Source organism: Mobula hypostoma, chromosome 7 (genome assembly GCF_963921235.1).
Source record: "Mobula hypostoma chromosome 7, sMobHyp1.1, whole genome shotgun sequence".
Lineage (NCBI taxonomy): Eukaryota > Metazoa > Chordata > Chondrichthyes > Myliobatiformes > Myliobatidae > Mobula > Mobula hypostoma.
This window is the reverse complement of record NC_086103.1, coordinates 138,336,839-138,358,526: the sequence shown is the minus strand read 5'-3', so window position 1 is coordinate 138,358,526 and position 21,688 is coordinate 138,336,839. Positions and strand designations below refer to the sequence as shown.

Below are 21,688 nucleotides of genomic sequence, written 5' to 3'. Positions count from 1 at the left end.
TGCTTGCTCAGTGGGCACCTAAACTCCAATGAAGTGCCTGATAGAATATGCTAACTTACAGACTTGAAATGTAAGGAACTCAGAGTGTGTATAGCTTATTTGTGTGCTCTTCACGGACTGTTTCTGGAACTTTCTACAAAACAATGTTGCAACTCAAAGAAGAGTTAGTTATTTGGAAAAATACTTCAAGAGATCACAGTTTTAAAATTACATTGATTGTTCACACCCAATATCTTGTATATTTCTCTGCGACTTCCTCAGGCTTGGGACATCCAGTCTCCTTTATTCTCCCTCTCCCTCTCCCTCTACCCCTACCCCTACCCCTCCCTCTCTCCCTCTCTCCCTCCCGCCTTCTCTCCCTCTCTCCCTCTCCTTCTCTCCCCCCCTTCTCCTTTCACTCCCGCCTCTCTCTCCTTCTTCTTTCCCTCCTCCCTCTCTGTCTCCTTCTTCTCTCACTCCCTCTGTGCCATTCTCCTCCAGCTAGATTGAAATTATGGAGAACTGTCAGTATGAAATCATATGCCAATGGTCGACTGTATTCGGTTTTCAAATCATCTGGGAAATGAAACCTGCTGAGAGATTGCATGTGGTTCACACACACTACATAATCCTGATAACATGAAACTGGAGAGGTCAGGGAGCTCTCTGGTCATTGGAAGACCTGGCTCAATACTACCTTGGTGCAGTGATATCAGACAGCTGCCTTTTAGGTACTGTATGCATTGCCGTGGCAAAATGTGGACTGAATATGTCTACACACCGCTATAAATTTCAGTAAGTTAGTGGAGCTCTAAGCATATATTACACTGAAGAATCGCTTAGCTTGCAACGCAAGTGCATCCCTTTAAAAAAGCCTGTACCTGATCATGTAGATTTCCAGTCAATTGCTCAGATGCTTTCTTAAGCCTTATGGATTTTGCACAGGTGTCTCAGAATTCCAGTCACTGAACACCACATTCACCTCTGAAGCAGTTATCTCCTTTGCAGTATTGGCATGTGGGGCTACAGTCAGGATTAGTTGTCTTATCATGTAAATTACGTTCAAATGTGGCAAACCTTATCAACCTTTAAGCTTTAACCTCAATTCCATGCCTGAAGGAAGCTCAAGGTAGCGATAGTTAAGTTTTTTTTCTCCTCTCTGTGTGCATGTATGTTACACTAAAAGCTAAAACCTGTTGTGTTGCTTCAATTGCAGAGAATTGGAGAGAGACCTGCAACCATCAAACAGATGCCCAAGCGCAGATCAGTCTGTCAGTGAGGAGCTGGAAGATGTCTCAGGAATACTACAATGCTCAGCAAATGTCCTTGGTAGAATCGTTTTGTTATTCTCAATGTCACTTAAAGTGTTGTTTTAGCTGCAAAATAACTTTGTAAGTCAGAAATTACTTGGGTGTCATTTTGATCATGCCAGCAGCAGTTAATTTGATCCAAGACTCTCATACACTACATAATCAAATATAGTTCTGATTAATGTTGCTTTGAAACACTTTCTCAATGGGCACCATTGATGTGGCTCCTAATTCCATATGGAGTTTCTGCTTTGTTGATTTTTCATGTCATTGAAAAGTTTACTTGTATATAATTCAGTTTAGTGTATGTTCACTGTTAGGGAGAGCTGGTAAATACATTGAAAACCTGACAGCCCCCTGAATGACCTGGCAATGGATTACAGAGAGAAACAAAAACAGAAAGAAGCAAATTTCAATTTGACTTCCCATTCACATTTTGATATGTCAATCCTTAGCCTCCTCTACCTCTACAATGAGGACACACTCAGGTTGGTGGAGCAACACGTCATATTTCATCTGAGTAGCCTCCAACCTGATGCCATGAAAATTGATTTCTCAAACTTCTGGTAATTTCTCCTTCTTCTCTCTTTTTTCATTCCCCATTCTGGTGCCCCTCTCACCCCTGCCCCATCCCCTCCCTCTAATGCCTCTTCTCCTGTCTTTTCTTTTGTGGTTCACTGTGCTCTCCAATCAGATTCCTTCTTCTTCAACCCTTTACCTCTTCCACCGATCACCTCCCAGCTTCTTACTTCATTCCCCTCCTTCACCCATCCACCTTCTTCCACAGCTGCTGACTGGCCCGCTAAGTTGTTCCTGCATTTTGTGTGTGTCACCTTCCCCTTCACCTGGTCTCACCTGTCACTGCCCCCTTCCTTTTCCCATTCTGATGAAGGGTCTCGGCCCAAAGCATAGACTGTTTACTCCCCTCCACAGAGGTGATGATGTCTGACTTGCTGAGTTCCTCCACCATATGAGTATGTTGCCTTAGCAGTAATTCAGATGGACAACATCAATCAAAAAAGAAAACTTACTTTAATAAAGATGGAAAACATAGGAGCATTAACTCATTTAAGAAAATTATGTTTATCAAACAAACGAAGATGTGTTACATTGCTATTGGATCCAAGTACCCAGGGAAATGTCTGTGTTTTATTGTAGCTTTCCACAAAAACTATTGATCTGAAGTAAATGTCAATTGCAGTACATAGAAATTTAGAGAACATGAGACGCAGATGCAGAAATAGGCCAATTGATCTCTGAAGCCTGCTCTATCATTCAGTAGCATCATTGTGGGTTCAACAAAGAAAGATCTTGCACTTTATCATACCTTTCGCAGGTTCTTATCTCAAATATTAATCAACCAAAGCAGAACATTTGAAGTGTGGTGACTTTTGTAAAATAGGAAGCATAGCAGTCAGTTTCTGCATAATAGTGTTTGACAAGCATCACTAAGTAATGAGATAATCTATTTTAGTAATGCTGTTCCAAGATTAATATTGGCTAGGACACCAGAGAGATCTGCCGTGATTTTCTTTGTAATAGTGCCATGGAATCTTTCGACAAATTGGACAGGATAGACATATGGACTTCAGTTTAACATCTAATTTGAAAGACATCAACCCTGAGAATGCTGCACTTAATTAGTACTGCATTGTAAACCTGTGCTCATGTCTTTGCATTGGAGCTTTTAACTCAAAAGTTACTGGCACTTTGCTTTGACTGATAATGCACACAGATACCCTGTTCTCCCTTTGTCCACTGTATCTTCCTCAACTTAAATTTTTATCTATTCTGTTATAAAAATATGGAATAATATCTGATGTAACTACATTTTGAAGAAGATTTTTAATATTTACAATAGCCTCGATATATCGAATATTATCTTAATATCTCTGTACGTTGTACGTTCAAGTTAATGCCTTTATATTACTGACCGTAAACCAAGGAAACACTATTTCCCTATTCAATTTATGAAAATTCTTTAGGATTTTAAGCACTTTACTAAATTACATCTCAGCTTTCTCAGTTCCTTCACGGCGATGTTTACTGAAATCCCTTTTTATCCCTTTATGGATGCACATTCTAATGTTTAATATGATCTGGTCAGTCGTTGTTCAATGCTATTTATGGTTTTATTGCTCTTTCAATAATGGAACATGCAAAATCCCACAAGATGATCTGATTTTTTTTTCCATAAATGTATCTTTCTACTCTTAAACTGTCTTTATATGAACTTAGTTTAACTAGTCTTCCATTCCATACAGAAGATCAAATGATCTGATTGAGGGCATTGGAATTTTACGAGGATGTGATAGAATAGATACAGAGAAACTACTTTCTCTGGGGAAAATACATTAAAACAAAAGGACATGAAAGTTGTTTCTGAAATATATATATATATAGAGAGAGAGAGAGACACACACACACACACACACACACACACGGAGGGGTGTGTGTGTGTGAGAGATTTGAGTGTCTGCATGCTCATTTTGGTGATATCACCTCAATATAACAATTGAAAGTGTGCTTGAATTAAAGGCACTCTTCAGACCAAGTTTATTTGCTCTTATTATTTTTGTCTATGAAATCAAATACTGTAATCTATGTACTTTGTTAATCACCATCTGGCAGTGATTAGACTTAGTGAATGACGAATGCACTACATTTAAGTTTCCTACAGGAAAATAAATCTCAAAGTAGAATGTGGTGGCATATACTCGCTTTGATACAAATTTATTTTGACTTTGAGATTGAGAACTATTTTGATATATTTATGCTAGCCATGTTCCCCTGAATTATGTTAGTTATACCTATCTGCCTTTAATTTAAATTGTTCTTCCCTCTTTGTTTATTTTACCTAATATTTTACAGTCCTTAGATAGCTTGTTCACAATTAATTGCACTATTTACAACATAATTAACTAGTTTGGCTTAAACTTATGAATCTAAATTCTAATGCTTTGGAAGAAACAGTCACATATCACAATGTTTTTTCTGCTAGTGTAAGACTCTGGAGTGGGTATTCAGGTGTTAAGGACCTGGAGCTGCAGCTTGATGATCTCCCACTCACACAGGAGAATGAAGAGATGATAGTTAGGAGCTACAGGGAGGTTGTCATCCCTAAGTTGAAGAGGCTGGTAGGTGGGTGACTGTCAGGAGACGGAAAAGGAATAGGCAGCCAGTGCAGAGCTCTCTTCAATAATGTTTTGGATACTGTTTGGGGCGTGAGCTGATGGGGGAAGCTGAAGTGAATGATTCTCTTACACTGTCTGGCTCTGTGGCTCAGAAGAAAAGACGGGAGATGAGGAGTGTAGTAGTGATAGGGGATTGCATAATTAGAGGAGCAGAGAGGAGATGCTGTGGATGTGAACGAGACGCCTGTCTGGTATGTTGGCTCCCAAGTGCCAGTATCAGGGATGTCTCAGATGGGGTCCACAGCATTCTAAAGGGGAGGGTGAGCAGCCGGAGGTCATGGTACATATTGGTACCAGCAACATAAGGGAGGAGGTCCTGAAGAGTTAGGTAGAAAGCTGAAAAGCAGGACCTCCAGGGCAGTAATCTCTGGATCATTGGGATCTCTTCTGGAGAAGGTGTCACCTGTACAAAAAGGACAGGTTACACTTGAATCCGAGGAGGACCAATGTTCTTACAGGCAGGTTTGCTAGAGCTGTTGGGGAGGGTTTAACCTAATTTGGCAGGAGTTTAGGACCTGGAGTGATAGGGCTGAGGATGAGGCAATTGGTATATAAGAAGATCCAGTGAGAATGTGAGAAGGACAGGCAGAAGATAAAGCAAAATGACACTCAGTGGGATGAATTGAAGTGTACCATGGGGCAAAATTGAAAAGGGTGTTGAGTACAGGATTGAAGGCTTTATATTTGAAAGCATACAGTACACAGGGTAAAGTAGATGATCTTTTAGAGCACTTAGAGATCAGCAGGTATGATGTTGTCAGCATCACTGACTTGAGGTTGAAAGATCATAGCTGGGAGATTAACATCCAAGGATACACATTGTATCAAAAGGACAGGCAGGTAGGTAGAGAGGCTGGGGTAACTCTATTGGTAAAAAATGAAATCAAATCCTTCGGAAGAGGTGACCTAGAATTGGAGGATGGTAGAATCCTTGTGGATGGAGTTAAGAAAATGCAAGGGTAAAACGATACTAATGGGAGTTATATACAGGCCTCCGAACAGTAGCCAGGCTGTGGAATAAAAAATTACAATGGGTGATAGAAAAGGCATGTAAAAAGGGCAATATTACGATAGTTATGGGGAATTTCAATATGCAGGTAGATTGAGAAAATCAGGTCGGTGCTGATTTTGGATCTTAAGAGAGAGAATTTGTAGAATCCCTGAGTTGGCTTTTTAGAGCAGCTTGTGGTTGAGCCCACTAGGGGAGAGGTAATACTAGAATGGGTGTTGTGTAAAGAGCCAAATTTGATTAGGGAGCTTAAGGTAGAGGAACCCTTAGGAAACAGTGTTTATAATATGATAGAATTTACCCTGCAGTTTGAGAGGGAGAAGCTAAAGTCAGATGCATTAGTATTGCAATGGAGCAAAGGCAGTTACAGAGGCATGAGAGAAGAGCTGACCAAAGTTGAATGGAAGGGCACACTAGTAGGAATAATAACAGAACATCAATGGTTGGAGTTTCTGGGAGCAATTTGGAAGGCACAGGATATGTACATCCAAATGATGAAGAAGTATTCTAAAGGGAGGGTGACACAACTGTGGGTGACAAGGGAAGCCAAAGACAGCATTAAAGGAAAAGAGGGGGCATATAATATAGCAAAAAATTAGTGAGAAGTTAGAGAGTGGATAGCAGACCACTGGAAAATGATGCTAGAGAGGTAGTTTTGAGGGACAAAGAAATGGTGGACGAATTTTAATAATATATTCCATCAGCCTTCACTGTGAGTGACCCTAGCAATATGTCAGAAATTCGAGAGTGTCAGGGGGCAGAAGTGAGTGCAGTTTCTATTACTCAAGAGAGGGTGCTTAAGAAGCTGAAAGGTCTGAAGGTAAATAATCTACCTGGAGCAGATGGACTATACCCCAGGGTTCTGAAAGAGGTGGCTGAAGAGATTATGGAGGCATTAGTAATGATCTTTCAAGAGTCACTATATTCTGGAATTGTTCCAGAGGACTGGAAAATTTCAAATGTTACTTCACGCTTTAAGAAGGGAGGGAGGCAGGAGAAAAGAAATTATAGGCCAATTAGTCTGACTTCGGTGGTTGGGAAGATGTTGGAGTCCATTATTAAGGATGAGGTTTTGGGGTAGTTGGAAGCACATGATAAAATAGGCTGAAATCAGCATGGTTTCCTTAGGGAGAATTTATTCCTGACAAATCAGTTGAAATTCTTTGAGGAAGTAACACACAGGATAGACACAGGAGAGTTAATGGATGTTGTTGACTTTGATCAGAAGGCCTTTGATAAATTTCCACACATGAGGCTCCTGAACAAGATAGGAACCCCTTGTTTTACAGGAAGATATTGACATGGATAGACTGGCTGACTGGCAGGCAGGAGGCAAAAAGTGGCCTCTTCTGGTTGGCTGCCGGTGACTAGTTGTGTGCCACCATGGTTTGTGTTGGGGGATGGCTTCTTTTCACGTTATATGTCAATGATCTAGATGATGGAATCGACGGCTTTGTGGCTAAGTTTGTTGATATGAAAATAGGTGAAGGGACAAGTAGTGTTGAGGAATCAGGGAGTCAGCAGAAGGACTTAGACAGACTGGGAGTATGAGCAAAGAAATGGCAGATGGAATTTTGTGTCGGGAAGTATATGGTAACGTACTTTGTTAGAAGGAATAAAGGCATAGACTATTTTCTAAATTCAAAAATCTGAGATGCATAGGGACTTGGGAGTCCTTGTGCAGGATTCCTTAAAGGTCACCTTGTGGGTTGAGTCAGTGTTAAAGAAGGCGAATGCAATGTTAGCATTAATTTTGAGAGGACTAGAATATAAAAGCAAGGATGTAATACTGAGGCATTGATCAGACCACACTTGATGTATTGTGAGTAGTTTTGGGTCCTTATCTAAGAAAAGATGTGTTAGCATTGGAGAGGGTCTTGAGGAGGTTTACACGACTATTCTGGAAATGAAAGGATTAATGTATGAAGAGCGTTTGATGACTCTGGGCCTGCACTTACTGGAGTTTATAAGAATAAGAGGGGATTTCATGGAATATAGAAAGGCCTAGATAGTTTGGATATGGAGAGGGTGTTTCCTATAGTGGGGGGAGTCCTTGACCAGATAGTACAGCCTCAGAATAGAGAGGTGTCTATTTAGAACAGAGATGGGGGTAATTTCTTGAGCCAGAGGGTAGTGAATCTGTAGAATTCATTGCCACAGGCAGCAGTAGAGTCCAAATAGTTGGGTATATTTAAAGCAGTGGTTGATTGACTCTTAATTTGACAGAGCATCAAATGTAATGGGGAGAAGGCAAGAGAATGGGGTTGAGAGAGATAATAAATCAACCATGATGGAATGGCAGAGCAGACTCGATGGGCCGAATGGCCCAATTCTTCTCCTATGACTTATGGTCTTTTGGTCTATTCAGGGAGAGGATAGATAAGTAAAGATAGGGCTTATTTGGTTCTCAAAACAAATAATTGTGGTTCCAGAACCAAAATGCTGTAAGGTAGCAGGTAACAATGGAAATACTTAACAAATTGTTTGTTAGGGGCTATTTCTTCAGTGGTTTGATCGGGGCAAGACCCTGCACATGGACGTCAGCCAGTGAGAACAGCGAGAAGAGATTAAAAGGAGACATCTGATAGAGCGGGCGACGGAGTAGAAAGGCTTTGGCTCAGTGGGGCTTTGGCAATAACTGGTCAAGTTGAGGTAGGTTGCATGTGTAGGATACAGACAGGAAGAATGTGTGTGAGGCCGGTGTTCTGTGCTCGGTGCCAGATGTGGGAAGTCCTGGAGATTCCCAGCCTCCCAGATGGCCACATCTGCACCAGGTGCATCAAGCTGCAGCTCCTTAGGGACCGGGTTAGGGAACTGGAGATGCAGCTTGATGACGTTCATCTGGTCAGGGAGAGTGAGGAGGTGATAGAGAGGAGCTTTAGTCAGGTAGTCACACCGGGGCCTTGGGACACAGATAAGTGGGTAACAGTCAGGAGAGGAAAGGGCAAGAGTCAGAAGCTAGAGAGTACAACTGTGGCTGTACTCCTTGACAATAAGTACTCCTGTTTGAGAACTGTTGGGGGGGGGTGCGGCCTACCTGGGGGAAGCAACAGTGGCCGCACCTCTGGCACAGAGGCTCGGAAGAGTAGGGGAAGGAAGAGGGTGGCAGCAGTGATAGGGGACTCTATAGTTAGTGGGTCAGACAGGCGATTCTGTGGACACAGGAAAGAAGCACGGATGGTAGTTTGTCTCCCAGGTGCCAGGGTCCAGGATGTTTCTGATCGTGTCCATGATGTCCTGAAGTGGGAAGCAGAACAGCCAGTGGTACATATTGGTACCAGCGACATAGGCAGGAAAAGTGAGGATGTCCTGAAAACAGACTACAGGGAATTAGGAAGGAAGTTGAGAAGCAGGACCACAAAGGTAGTCATCTCAGAATTACTGCCTATGCCACGTGACAGTGAGTATAGGAATAGAGAGAGGTGGAGAATAAATGTATGGCTGAGGGATTGGAGCCAGGGGTAGGTTCAGATTTCTGGATCGTTGGGACCTCTTTTGGGGTAGGAGTGACCTGTACAAAAAGGACGGTTTGCACTTGAATCCCAGGGGGACCAATATCCAGGCAGGGAGGTTTGCTAAGGCTATTGGGGAGAGTTTAAACTAGAATTGCTGGTGGGTGGGAACCAAACTGAAGAGACGGAGGAAGAGGTGGTTGGCACACAAATAGAGAAAGCTTGTAGGCAGTGTGAGAGGGAGGATAGGCAGGTGATAGAGAAGGGACGCGCTCAGACTGATGGTTTGAGATGTGTCTATTTTAATGCAAGGAGTATCATGAACAAAGTGGATGAGCTTAGAGCGTGGATCAGTACTTGGAGCTATGATGTTGTGGCCATTACAGAGACTTGGATGGCTCAGGGGCAGGAATGGTTACTTAGAGTGCCAGGCTTTAGATGTTTCAGAAAGGACAGGGAGGGAGGCAAAAGAGGTGGGGCATGGCACTGCTGATCAGAGATAGTGTCACGGCTGCAGAAAAGGATGAAGACATGGATGGATTGTTTACTGAGTCTCTGTGGGTGCAAGTTAGGAATGGGAAGGGGTCAATAACTCTACTGGGTGTTTTTTATAGACCACCCAATAGTGACAGGGACATCAAGGAGCAGATAGGGAGACAGATTCTGGAAAGGTGTAATAATAACAGGGTTGTTGTGGCAGGAGATTTGAATTTCAATTGGCTTGTCCCTACAGTGAGGGGTTTAGATGGGGTGGAGTTTGTTAAGTGTGTTCAAGAAGGTTTCTTGAGACAATATGTAGATAAGCCGACAAGAGGAGAGGCTGTATTGGGAAATGAACCTGGTCAGGTGTCAAATCTCTCAGTGGGAGACCATTTTGGAGATAGTGATCACAAGTCTATCTCCTTTACCATAGCATTAGAGAAGGATAGGAACAGACAAGTTAGGAAAGCATTTAATTGGAGTAAGGGGAAATATGAGGCTATCAGGCAAAAACTTGGAAGCATAAATTGGGAACAGATATTCTCAGGCAAACGTATGGAAGAAATGTGGCAAATGTTCAGGGGATATTTGCATGGAGTTCTGCATAGGTACATTCCAATGAGACAGGGAAAGAATGGTAGGGTACAGGAACCATGGTGTATAAAGGCTGTTGTGAATCTAGTCAAGAAGAAAAGAAGATCTTAAGAAAGGTTCAAAAAACTAGGCATTGATAGAGATGGCAGGAAGGAGCTTGAGAAAGAAATTAGGAGAGCCAGAATGGGCCATGAGAAGGCCTTGGCAAGCAGGATTAAGGAAAACCCCAAGGTATTCTATAAGTATGTGAAGAACAAGAGGATAAGACGTGAGAGAATAGGACCAATCAAGTGTGACAGTGGAAAAGTATGTATGGAAACGGGGAAGATAGCAGAGGTACTTAATGAATACCTTGCTTCAGTATTCAATACAGAATAGGATCTTGGCTATTGTAGGGAAGACTTAGAGTGGACTGAAAAGCTTGAGCATGTAGATGTTAAGAAGGAGTTGTGCTGGAGCTTTGGGAAAACATCAAGTTGGATAAGTCACCGGGACCGGATGAAATGTACCCCGGGCTACTGTGGGAAGCAAGGGAGGAGATTGCTGAGCCTCTGGCGATAATCTTTGCATCATCAATGGTGATGGGAGAGGAGAACTGGAGGGTTGTGGATGTTGTTCCCTTATTCAAGAAAGGGAGTAGAGATAGCCCAGGAAATTATAGACCAGTGAGTCTTACTTCAGTGGTTGGCAAGTTGATGGAGAAGATCCTGAGAGGCAGGATTTATGAACATTTGGAGAGGTGTAATATGATTAGGAATAGTCAGCATGGCTTTGTCAAAGGCAGGCCGTGCCCTATCAGCCTGATTGAATTTTTTGAGGATGTGACTAAACACATTGATGAAGGAAGAGCAGTACATGTAGTGTATATAGATTTCAGCAAGGCATTTGATAAGGAACCCCATGCCAGGCTTATTGAGAAAGTAAGGAGGCATGGGATCCAAGGGGACATTGCTTTGTGGATCCAGAACTGGCTTGCCCACAGAAGTCAAAGAGTGGTTGTAGACGGGCCATATTCTACATGGAGGCTGGTAACCAGTGGTGTGCCTCAAGGATCTGTTCTGGGACCCCTACTCTTCGTGATTTTTATAAATGACCTGGATGAGGAAGTGGAAGGATGGGTTAGTAAATTTGCTGATGACACAAAGGTTGGGGATGTTGTGGATAGTGTGGAGGGCTGTCAGAGGTTACAGCGGGACATTGATAGGATGCAAAACTTGGCTGAGAAGTGACAGATGTAGTTCAACCCAGGTAAGTGTGAAGTGGTTCATTCTGGTAGGTCAAATATGATGACAGAATATAGTATTAATGGTAAGACTCTTGGCAGTGTGGAGGATCAGAGGGATCTTGGGGTCCGAGTCCATAGGACACTCAAAGCAGCTGCGCAGTTTGAGTCTGTGGTTAAGAAAACACACGGCGCATTGGCCTTCATCAGTCGTGGGATTGAGTTTAGGAGCCGAAAGGTAATGTTGCAGCTATAAAGGAACCTGGTCAGACTCCACTTGGAGTACTGTGCTCAGTTCTGGTTGCCTCACTACAGGAAGGATGTGGAAGCCATAGAAAGGGGGCAAAGGAGATTTACAAGGATGTTGCCTGGATTGGGAAGCATGCCTTATGAGATAGGCTGAGTGAACTCGGCCTTTTCTCCTTGGAGCGACAGAGGATGAGAGGTGACCTGATAGAGGTGTATAAGATGATGAGAGGCTTTGATTGTGTGGATAGTCAGAGGCTTTTTCCCAGGGCTGGAATTGCTAGCACAAGAGGGAACAGTTTTAAGGTGCTTTGAAGTAGGTACAGAGGAGATGTCAGGGTGTGTTTTTTTTACGCAGAGAGTGGTGAGTGTGTGGAATGGGCTGCTGGCGACAGTGGTGGAGGCGGATACAATAGGGTCTTTTAAAAGACTCCTGGACAGGTACATGGAGCTCAGAAAAATAGAGGGCTATGGGTAACTCTAGCTAATTTCTCAGGTAAGGACACGTTCGGCACAGCTTTGTGGCCCAAAGGGCCTATATTGTGCTGTAGGTTTTCTATGTTTCTAAATTGGGTGGTATTTGCAGAGAGTGAGGAACAGTTAAAATTTCAGATTGATGCCCTTTCATCAGGAGGTCATCCTTCAATCTGTAGGTCATTAACTTGAAACATTAGCTGTTTCTGTCTCCACAGATGCTGGCTGAGCAGCTGAGTATATCCAATACATTCTGTTTTAACTGGTTAGTGCAATGGCTTAATAGCATTTCAATTGATGGAATTGTCACTGAATCCAAATCTAAATGATTGAAACAATATGTCTAATCTGTCTTTCATGAATTTATGCCAAATAAATTTGGGTAAAGGAAATATAGAAGCATAATTAGTTTAATCTGCAATCTCATTGGAAGAGCTCAATAGATTAATGGTTGAAGAAGTGGACAAATTCAAACATTAATGAGTTTTACTGCATAAAGATTAAAACTATAATAGTATAAGCAATAAGATTAGAAACTGGCCTTTAAACCTGCACAGCCAGTAAGTAGGGCTGCAGGTGAAATTTGACACCATGTTCACTCTTCTGTCCGTTGCTTTTTTCTATTGATTCCCTTTACATACAAGGACCTACTTGTTTTCGTCTTGAATGTCTGCAACAGTTGAGCATCTACTATTCTTTAGGTTAATGAGTTCTCTTTATAATTTCTCCTCATCCCACTCTTAAATGGCTGCTCCCCTCAATTGAGACAACAAACCTCAAACAGGAAACCATCTTTCTCACCATCTACCCTGGTCAAACTCTCTAAGAATATTACACCTTTCAATAAGCTTATCTGCTATCCTCCTAAACACCAGAGAACATAGTCCCATTCTTTTCAATATCTCCTTGTGAGACAGGCTCCTTATCTAGAGAGTTATGCTTATGAACCTTTGTATAGGAATGTATGTTCTTCCACAAGATAACAACATCAAAACTGTACGCAGCAGCCCAAGTGTGAGTTCAACTTATTACAGCAGAACATCCTTACATTAATAATCCATGCCCCTTTCAATAAAGGTTAACTAAATCATATTGCTGGATTGAGATCCACAGTAGGAGCTGTAATGTAATCACTGTCGGGAGTATCGATGCCAACATTGCATGATGTAAATTGAATAATTTCCACATCTTGTAATACTGACTTTTATAAACATAGGATTCTTTCTTCAAATCTATGTACTTTGTAAACATTTGCTGATTTTTGCTGCAGGGTTTTTTTTTGTAGCTTATAAATTTATTTGATGCAGCCCAGTGAAAAATATATTATTTAATGGTGACTTTCCCTAATCCCTTTGTCCTTTCCAGGTTTGAAGTTTGAAGAATTGCAAGCAAAATTTGGTGAAGAGTTGTTCTGCATCTGTTTCGAAGAGAATGAAAGAGTCCTTCGGGCAGTGGGCAGTACATTACAGGAATTCTTTGGGGGTTTTGATGCTTTGCTGGAGAATGCAAGAATATCAAGAAGTAAACATGATAAGTTTGAATCCCCTTCTTTCCTATGCAAGGAACTCCCTGACGGTACTTTGAAGCTACATTACTTTTATCCACAGAAAATTATTGGATTTGCAATGCCTGGACTGATCAAAGCTGCAGCACTGAAAATCTATCAGATGGAAGTTGATGTGGAGCAAATGGTCAACGTCCCCGAAACCTTGACCTCTGATGGCATAAACCAGAGCAATTGCCTAACCTTCATTATCAAAGTCTATAATGATGCAACAAATGTGAACTTAGTTCCACAGGGACTAACCCACTCCCCATCTGATCTAAGGATAAGCATAAGCACTTTTTGCAGAGTTTTCCCGTTTCATTTGATGTTTGATCCAAATATGTTAATTCTTCAGCTTGGAGAAGGGCTCAGGAAACAACTGAAGTGTGACATACATAAGGTTCTGAAATTCCAGGACTGCTTTGAAATAGCTTCACCAAAGATTTGTTGTACTTTTCAATGGATTCTGTCAAGGCTATCCACACCATTTGTTATTCGAACCAAGCCAGATGGTACTGGATTAGAAAGTCAAGACAAAGTAAGTGCAATGAATTGGTTTTTGCTCAAGGATGCCTTAAGAGGACAAAATTATTGAATCTGGAGCTGTTGAAAAAGCTCTCTGGCAGTTCTCAAATGACATTTTTTATATAGGGTCAGGCTTTGTCTAGAGCACCAATAGGGTCTTATAACATAGCTCATGAGATTCATCTCTTGGCAGCCTGAGTTTGTTATATTCATCATTTCTGTATTTCACAGATGGTTGATGCTCACAGTTGTGCTATCTCTTCAGCTAGTTTATCTTTTTGACAGAATACAGCTTGTAGAAGAACACCAACTTTGTTCTGTTACATCCCCTGCTGTGGAGAATTAGTAACTGAAATTCTTTGCCATGAAGCTGATATCTGGGCTGAAGGTGTCTATGTTAGCTCTGATTAGCCATTCCTTCAGTATGTATGTTCATTACACACATAGTGTAGCGTTTCACAATTTTTACCTTTTCTGGAATGTTACTCACATTCCTGCTTAGTTTTAATAGTACAGAAGAACCTCCTCATTGAGGCAAAGCATAAGAACTTTCATGAGCAGGAAAATATCCCTGGACCCTTTTTTTTAAACAACAAGAGATTCTACTGATGCTGGAAATCCAGAGTAACATGCACAAAATGCTGGAGGAACTCAACAGGTCCTGATGAAGGGTCTTGGCCTGAAATGCCAACTGCTTACTCTCCTCCATAGATGCTGTCTGAACTGTTGAGTTCCACCAGCATTTTGTGTGTGTTACCCTTCTTTTAATCCGTATTTTAGTATGATGATATTCTGTGATCATAGTAAACATTTGTATGGTATGCAATCATTGTAAATAGGCAGAATAATCAGTTCATCTCCAAGGTCAAGTTTATTGTCATTCAAATGGATACATGTATATCACAAAACAAAACAATATTCCTCTGGATCAAGGTACACAAAACAGTACATGTAACTCACACACAACACATAAAGTAATATTACCACAAATAAATTAACAAATAATAAAATATATTCCAGAAGACAGCAACTCAACCACTTATAGTCAGTTGCTGTGATATAAATATCAATACCATACACTGTAAAATTTACTATCTGATATTTCAGAAACCTGGTGCTTCAATATCTGGCTCATGTTGACCTGTTCCCTGTTCTCCTGTTGAACTTAATAATGCCCCCAGACCTTAGTTCCTGCACTCTCTTTCGGATAAAGTTGTTCACTGGATCACTAACAAGAGAAAATCCGCAGATGCTGGAAATCTGAGCAATACGCACAAATGCTGGAGGAACTCAGCAGGCCAGGCAGCATCTATGGAAAAGAGTACAGTCAACATTTTGGGCCAAAACGTCAACTGTACTCTTTTCTCTAGATGCTACCTGGTCTGCTGAGATCCTGCAGCATTGTGTGTGTATCGTTCACTGGATAATCTGTGAATTAAAATAGAGGTGTAAGAGTGATACACAAGTGGCAATTTTTGAGAGAGGAGAGAGAAGAAACTACAACTGTGAATGAAAGGACAAACTAATTAACAAAGAGGTAAGACAACTGTCACTAAGTGATGGAGCAACAGCTTATTGATCCCTGTCAAACTAGTTAGGATTGAAAACGCAAACACGAGGAAATTGGCAGATGCTGGAATTTCAAGCAACATACATAACAGTTGCTGGTGAACGCAGCAGGCCAGGCAGCATCTCTAGGAAGAGGTACAGTTGACGTTTCGGGCCGAAACCCTTCATCAGGACTAACTGAAGGAAGAGCGAGTAAGGGATTTGAAAGTGGGAGGGGGAGGGGGAGATCCGAAATGATAGGAGAAGACAGGAGGGGGAGGGATGGAGCCAAGAGCTGGACAGTTGATTGGCAGAAGGGATATGAGAGGATCATGGGACAGGAGGCCTAGGGAGAAAGAAAAGGGGGAGGGGGGGAAAACCCAGAGGATGGACAAGGGGTATAGTGAGGGGGACAGAGGGAGAAAAAGGAGAGAGAGAAAAAGTAATAAGTAACGGATGGGGTACGAGGGGGAGGTGGGCATTAGTGGAAGTTTGAGAAATCAATGTTCATGCCATCAGGTTGGAGGCTACCCAGACGGAATATAAGGTGTTGTTCCTCCAACCTAAGTGTGGCTTCACGTTGACAGTAGAGGAGACCATGGATAGACATATCAGAGTGGGAATGGGACGTAGAATTAAATTTGTGTGGCCACTGGGAGATCCTACTTTCTCTGGCGCACAGAGCGTAGGTGTTCAGTAAAATGATCTCCCAGTCTGTGTCAGGTCTCGCCAATATATAGAAGGCCACATCGGGAACACCGGACGCAGTATATCACCCCAGCCTACTCACAGGTGAAGTGTCGCCTCACCTGGAAGGACTGTCTGGGGCCCTGAATGGTAGTGAGGGAGGAAGTGTAAGGGCATGTGTAGCACTTGTTCCACTTACAAGGATAAGTGCCAGGAGGGAGATCGGTGGGGAGGGATGGGGGGGACGAATGGACAAGGGAGTCGCGTAGGGAGCGATCCCTGCGGAAAGCAGGAAATGGGGGGGGAGGGAAAGATGTGCTCAGTGGTGGGATCCCGTTGGAGGTGGTGGAAGTTACGGAGAATTATATGTTGGACTCGGAGGCTGGTGGGGTGGTAGGTGAGGGCAAGGGGAATCCTATTCCTAGTGGGGTGGCGGGAGGATGGAGTGAGAGCAGATGTGCATGAAATGGAGGAGATGCTTTTGAGAGCAGAGTTGATGGTGTAGGAAGGGAAGCCCCTTTCTTTAAAAAAGGAGGACAACTCCTTCATTCTGGAATGAAAAGCCTCAAGCTGAGAGCAGATGCGGCGGAGACGGAGGAATTGTGAGAAGGGGATGGCATTTTTGCAAGAGATAGGATGAGAAGAGGAATAGTCCAGATAGGTGTGAGAGTCAGTAGGCTTATAGTAGACATCGGTAGATAATCTGTCTCCAGAGATAGAGACAGAAAGATCTAGAAAGGGGAGGGAGGTGTCGGAAATGGACCAGGTAAACTTGAGGGCAGGGTGAAAGTTGGAGGCAAAGAGAATGAAGTCAATGAGTTCAGCATGCGTGCAGGAAGCAGCGCCAATGCAGTCGTCGATGTAGCGAAGGAAAAGTGGGGGACAGATAGGTTTGGAACATAGATTGTTCCACAAAGCCAACAAAAAGGCAGGCATAGCTAGGACCCATACGGGTGCCCATGGCTACACCTTTAGTTTGGAGGAAATGGGAATAGCCAAAGGAGAAATTATTAAGAGTAAGCACTAATTCCGCTAGACGGAGCAGAGTGGTGGTAGAGGGGAACTGGTCGGAGAGCTTTAAGACCTTCCTGATGGGGGATGGAGGTACATAGGGACTGGACATCCACGGTGAAAATAAAGCAGTGGGGGCCAGTGTCGAGGTATGCAGAAATGAGTTCGGTGGGGCAGGAGCAAGCTGAGACAATAGGTCTACCAGGACAGGCAGGTTTGTGGATCTTGGGTAGGAGGTAGAAACGGGATGTGGGAGATGTGGGAACTATAAGGCTGGTAGCAGTGGATAGGAGATCCCCTGAGTGGATAAAGTCGGTGATGGTGTGGGAGACAATGGCCTGGTGCTCCTTAGTGTGGTCACGATCGAAGGATAAACAAGAGGAGGTATCCGCGAGCTGTCACTGTGCCTTGGCAAGGTAGAGGTCAGTACGCCAAACTACAACAGCACCCCCATTATCGGCGGGTTTTATAGTAAGGTTAGGATTAGTGCGGAGGGAGCGGAGAGCAGAGCGTTCGGAAGGAGTGAGGTTGGAATGGGAACAAGATGCAGCTTCCTCCACCATCAACTCTGCTCTCAAATGCAACTCTCCCATTTCATGCACATCTTCTCACTCTATCCTCATGCCACCCCACTAGGAATAGGGTTCCCCTGGTCCTCACCTACCACCCCACCAGCCTCCGGGTCCAACATATGATTCTCCGTAACTTCCTCCACCTCCAACAGGATACCACCACTAAGCTCATCTTTCCCTCTCCCCAGTCTCTGCTTTCCACGGGGATTGCTCCCTGCGTGACTCCCTTGTTCATTCGTCCCCCCCATCCCTCCCCACCGATCTCCCCCCTGGCACTTATCCTTGTAAGCGGAACAAGTGCTGCACATACCCTTACACTTCCTCCCTTACTACCATTCAGGGCCCCAGACAGTCCTTCCAGGTGAGGTGACACTTCACCTGTGAGTAGGCTGGGGTGATATACTGCGTCCGGTGCTCCCGATGTGGCCTTCTATATATTGGCGAGACCCGACGCAGACTGGGAGATCTTTTCGCTGAACACCTATGCTCTGTCTGCCAGAGAAAGCAGGATCTCCCAGTGGCCACACATTTTAATTCCATGTCCTATTCCCACTCTGATATGTCTATCCACAGCCTCCTCTACTGTAAAGATGAAGCCACACTCAGGTTGGAGGAACAACACCTTATATTCTGTTTGGGTAGCCTCCAACTTGATGGCATGAACATTGACTTCTCAAACTTCCATTAATGCCCCACCTCCCCCTCGTAACCCACCCGTTATTTATTTTTATACACACATTCTTTTTCTCTCTCTCCTTTTTCTCCCTCTGTCCCCCTCACTATACCCCTCGCCCATCCTCTGGGTTTCCCCCCCCTTTTCTTTTTCCCTAGGCCTCCTGTCCCATGATCCTCTCATATCCCCTTTGCCAATCACCTCTCCAGCTCTTGGCTCCATCCCTTCCCCTCCTAACATTTTGGATCTCCCCCTCTCCCTCCCACGCTTCTTTCAGTTAGGCCTGACCAAGGGTCTCGGCCTGAAACGTCGACTGTACCTCTTCCTAGAGATGCTGCCTGGCCTGCTGCGTTCACCAGTAACTTTTATGTGTGTTGTTAGTTAGGATTGAGGTAGATGTGGAGATTTGTCCTATTGGAAAGTCAATATTGGGAACCTGGCTAATTTCTGTCAGGAGATTTCAGCTACACCTAATCCTGTCAACAGCACCTGTGCAATATCGTACCACTGTCTGGAGAAGATAGTACAATATAAGGTAGTACAGTTCAGTAATATTGCCCACATACCTGGCAAACAGTCTAAAATTGCATGCTGCCTGACAGTCTACTGTATATCACTGTTACTGCTTATCCATCTCAATTATAGATGAGAAAGGCCATTCTGTCCATTGTAGTTCATCTAGGCAGTATTTAGCAATGCTGTATTCAATAACTGCAGATGTATTTAGCAATGTTGTAAAGCTTCTAATTATCCATCTCAACAGTGGTTCTTATGCGTGCGAATGTGCAGAGAATGGAGGGATATGGGCATTGCATGGGCTGAAGGGATTACTTTAGATGGGTATTTAATTACTAATTTATTTGGTTTGGCAGATGATTGTGGGCTGAAGGGCCTGTTCCTGTACTACTACATTATTCTATGTTCTACAGTATGTTTAATCCTTTGCCAGCAGCCCTGAGAAATCCATTACACACACACACACACACACACACCTTTGTTAAGCAAATTCCTTCTGATGCACAGGAATGTAGTCTGACGGTTGAATGGAATTCAAAGTCTGCCTCCACTTTATTGAATTTCTGCTTGTGACACTTCCTTAGAAATACTGAGCATGACAGTGGCCTAGATAATTTCTGTAGGATGTGGAGGAGAAACTCCTCAATGGCAGAGATGCAAGTCTATCTGAATCTCAGGAAGAAACTTGAAGTGCCTTTCTACCTGTGGAGAGGGGAGCTGAGAATAGGCTGCCTGGGTGCCTCAGCCTTGCAGTTTGTAAAAAGATCTTTGTCCATAAATATGGATAGACCGCAGCACAGCTCTGCGGCAACTTTGCCAGTGTTTATGATGGGAGGCAATTTTTATAACCAGCGTTAGGTAACAAGAAATTCAGCATGGAAGCAGGCTTTCAACCCAACTCAACAATGAAAGTGGTAAGAAGTGGACCTTTTTTATGACTGTTATGTTCCTTCCCAGTGTTATAGCCTACTACATACACTTAATTAAATCTGCTGTTCTGAAATTAGTTTAGTGACTAATAAAAATATTAAGAATGAGGATAAATAGCCAGCTGCTAACTTCATTAAATTAAAGGAATGAACTTAGTTTGTTTGGGCATCACAGGTTAGATTGTGTTCCACAAGTGTCCACATCAATAGTAACACTCTGCAGCTCCAGTAGCTTTGGCTCAGAGTTGATGAGTGAAAAGTTTGAGATTTGGACATGGCGGTACTTCAGGAAGTGGGAAGGTTACATGGACACCTTGTTCCAAGAGGTCGTTATACCCCTGAGACTAAATAGTAGAGAAGTGGTACTAGAGTTAGGACCAGAGCGGGGGACATGTAGTGAAAACAAAATGAAATTGATCTGAATGCAAACAGCTTCACAGTGATGTAGACAAATTGATAGCATAAATAAGAAACTTTACAGACACCCAGCTGAGAAATAGCTTGAGGAACGAGGAAGAGGGAAAATGAATGAGTTACCTAAGTAGTCACAGGGAATCCAGAAAATAAAACAGAATTAGGCAGAATTTCAAGTCCAAGTTCAAGTTCAGTTTATTGTCATTCATCTACCTTCATGTATACCATGAAACGAAACAATGTTCCTCCGGACCAAGGTGTACCACACAGTACATATAACTCACACACCTAACACATAAAGTAATATACCACAAATAAATTCACAAATAATAAGGTACGGCGCAAGTTAAAAATTAAACAGTATAATGCTCTTTGCTTCCTGTGTGATAAGACCTGGGTGGTGATAAGGAGTTCAGTAGTCTTATGTCCTGGGGGACTGAAGCACCTTCAATTACTCCAAAAGACTGAGGTTTGGTAAAATACTGAAAGGCTTTTATTCGCTGTACAATACGACCTCCACGGTGAGTGTCTGCCCCGGACTGAGGGGGAGGGGCAAGGTGAACACCTTTATACAGGACTCTGTGGGAGGAGTCACAGGGGCAGTCAGCAGAGAGGTGTGTCCAGACAGGTAACCCAGTTACAACATATATACATGGTTTACCACATTCACCCCTCCTTTTTTTTTAAAAAGAGGCCTGCGGGGTGAAGTGACGGACAATATTTACAAGAAGTATATTTACAGGTCAAGTCTATCAGGCGGTCGAGTCCGTCGCTGTGATCTACGTAGCACCGGCGGTGATTGCACCGGTGATGGCGGTTGTGCTGGCTCTGGCCTGACTTCAGGTGCCAGCACGTTAGGCATCGGTAATCCCTCGTGCATGTGCGTCGCGCCCGGTATGTGAGTGTCGTGTGGTGTCTGTATAGGGTTTGGGGTGCACGATGTCTTGTAGGTAAATACATTGGTGGGTACGGGGTCAATAGTCATCACGGAGTGTTCAGGGTAGGGGCCCGGAGCTCCTGCGGGCGCCAGGTCGCGGATGGAGACCGTGTCCTCCCGCCCATCAGGTAAAACCACGTAGGCATACTGGGGGTTCGCATGAAGTAAGTAATTACTATTGCCATCTGAGCTCAGTGTTTTCAAATCCTTTCTGATCACATGAATATTATACACCCAACCTATTTTGAAAATAATTTTTTCTTATTGCCACAACATCAGTCCTACCCTTTATACTTTTAGTTTACCAGCCTTTTTGACTACATTTCATTTATATACATAAACATATTCTAAATTGGTCTTTATACTCCTT

General features: G+C 43.2%; 1 protein-coding gene across 2 annotated transcripts in view; it reads left to right on the top strand.

Annotated features, from left to right (window-relative positions):
* Positions 1 to 21,688, top strand: part of gucy1a2 (guanylate cyclase 1, soluble, alpha 2) — a 167,878-nt gene that overhangs the window by 51,256 nt on the left and 94,934 nt on the right. For both annotated transcript variants that reach the window (XM_063052867.1, XM_063052868.1), the window contains exons 3-4: positions 1,196 to 1,308; positions 13,326 to 14,044. In XM_063052867.1, the coding sequence (XP_062908937.1) occupies positions 1,196 to 1,308; positions 13,326 to 14,044 (832 nt within the window). The remainder of the gene's footprint in view (positions 1 to 1,195; positions 1,309 to 13,325; positions 14,045 to 21,688) is intronic.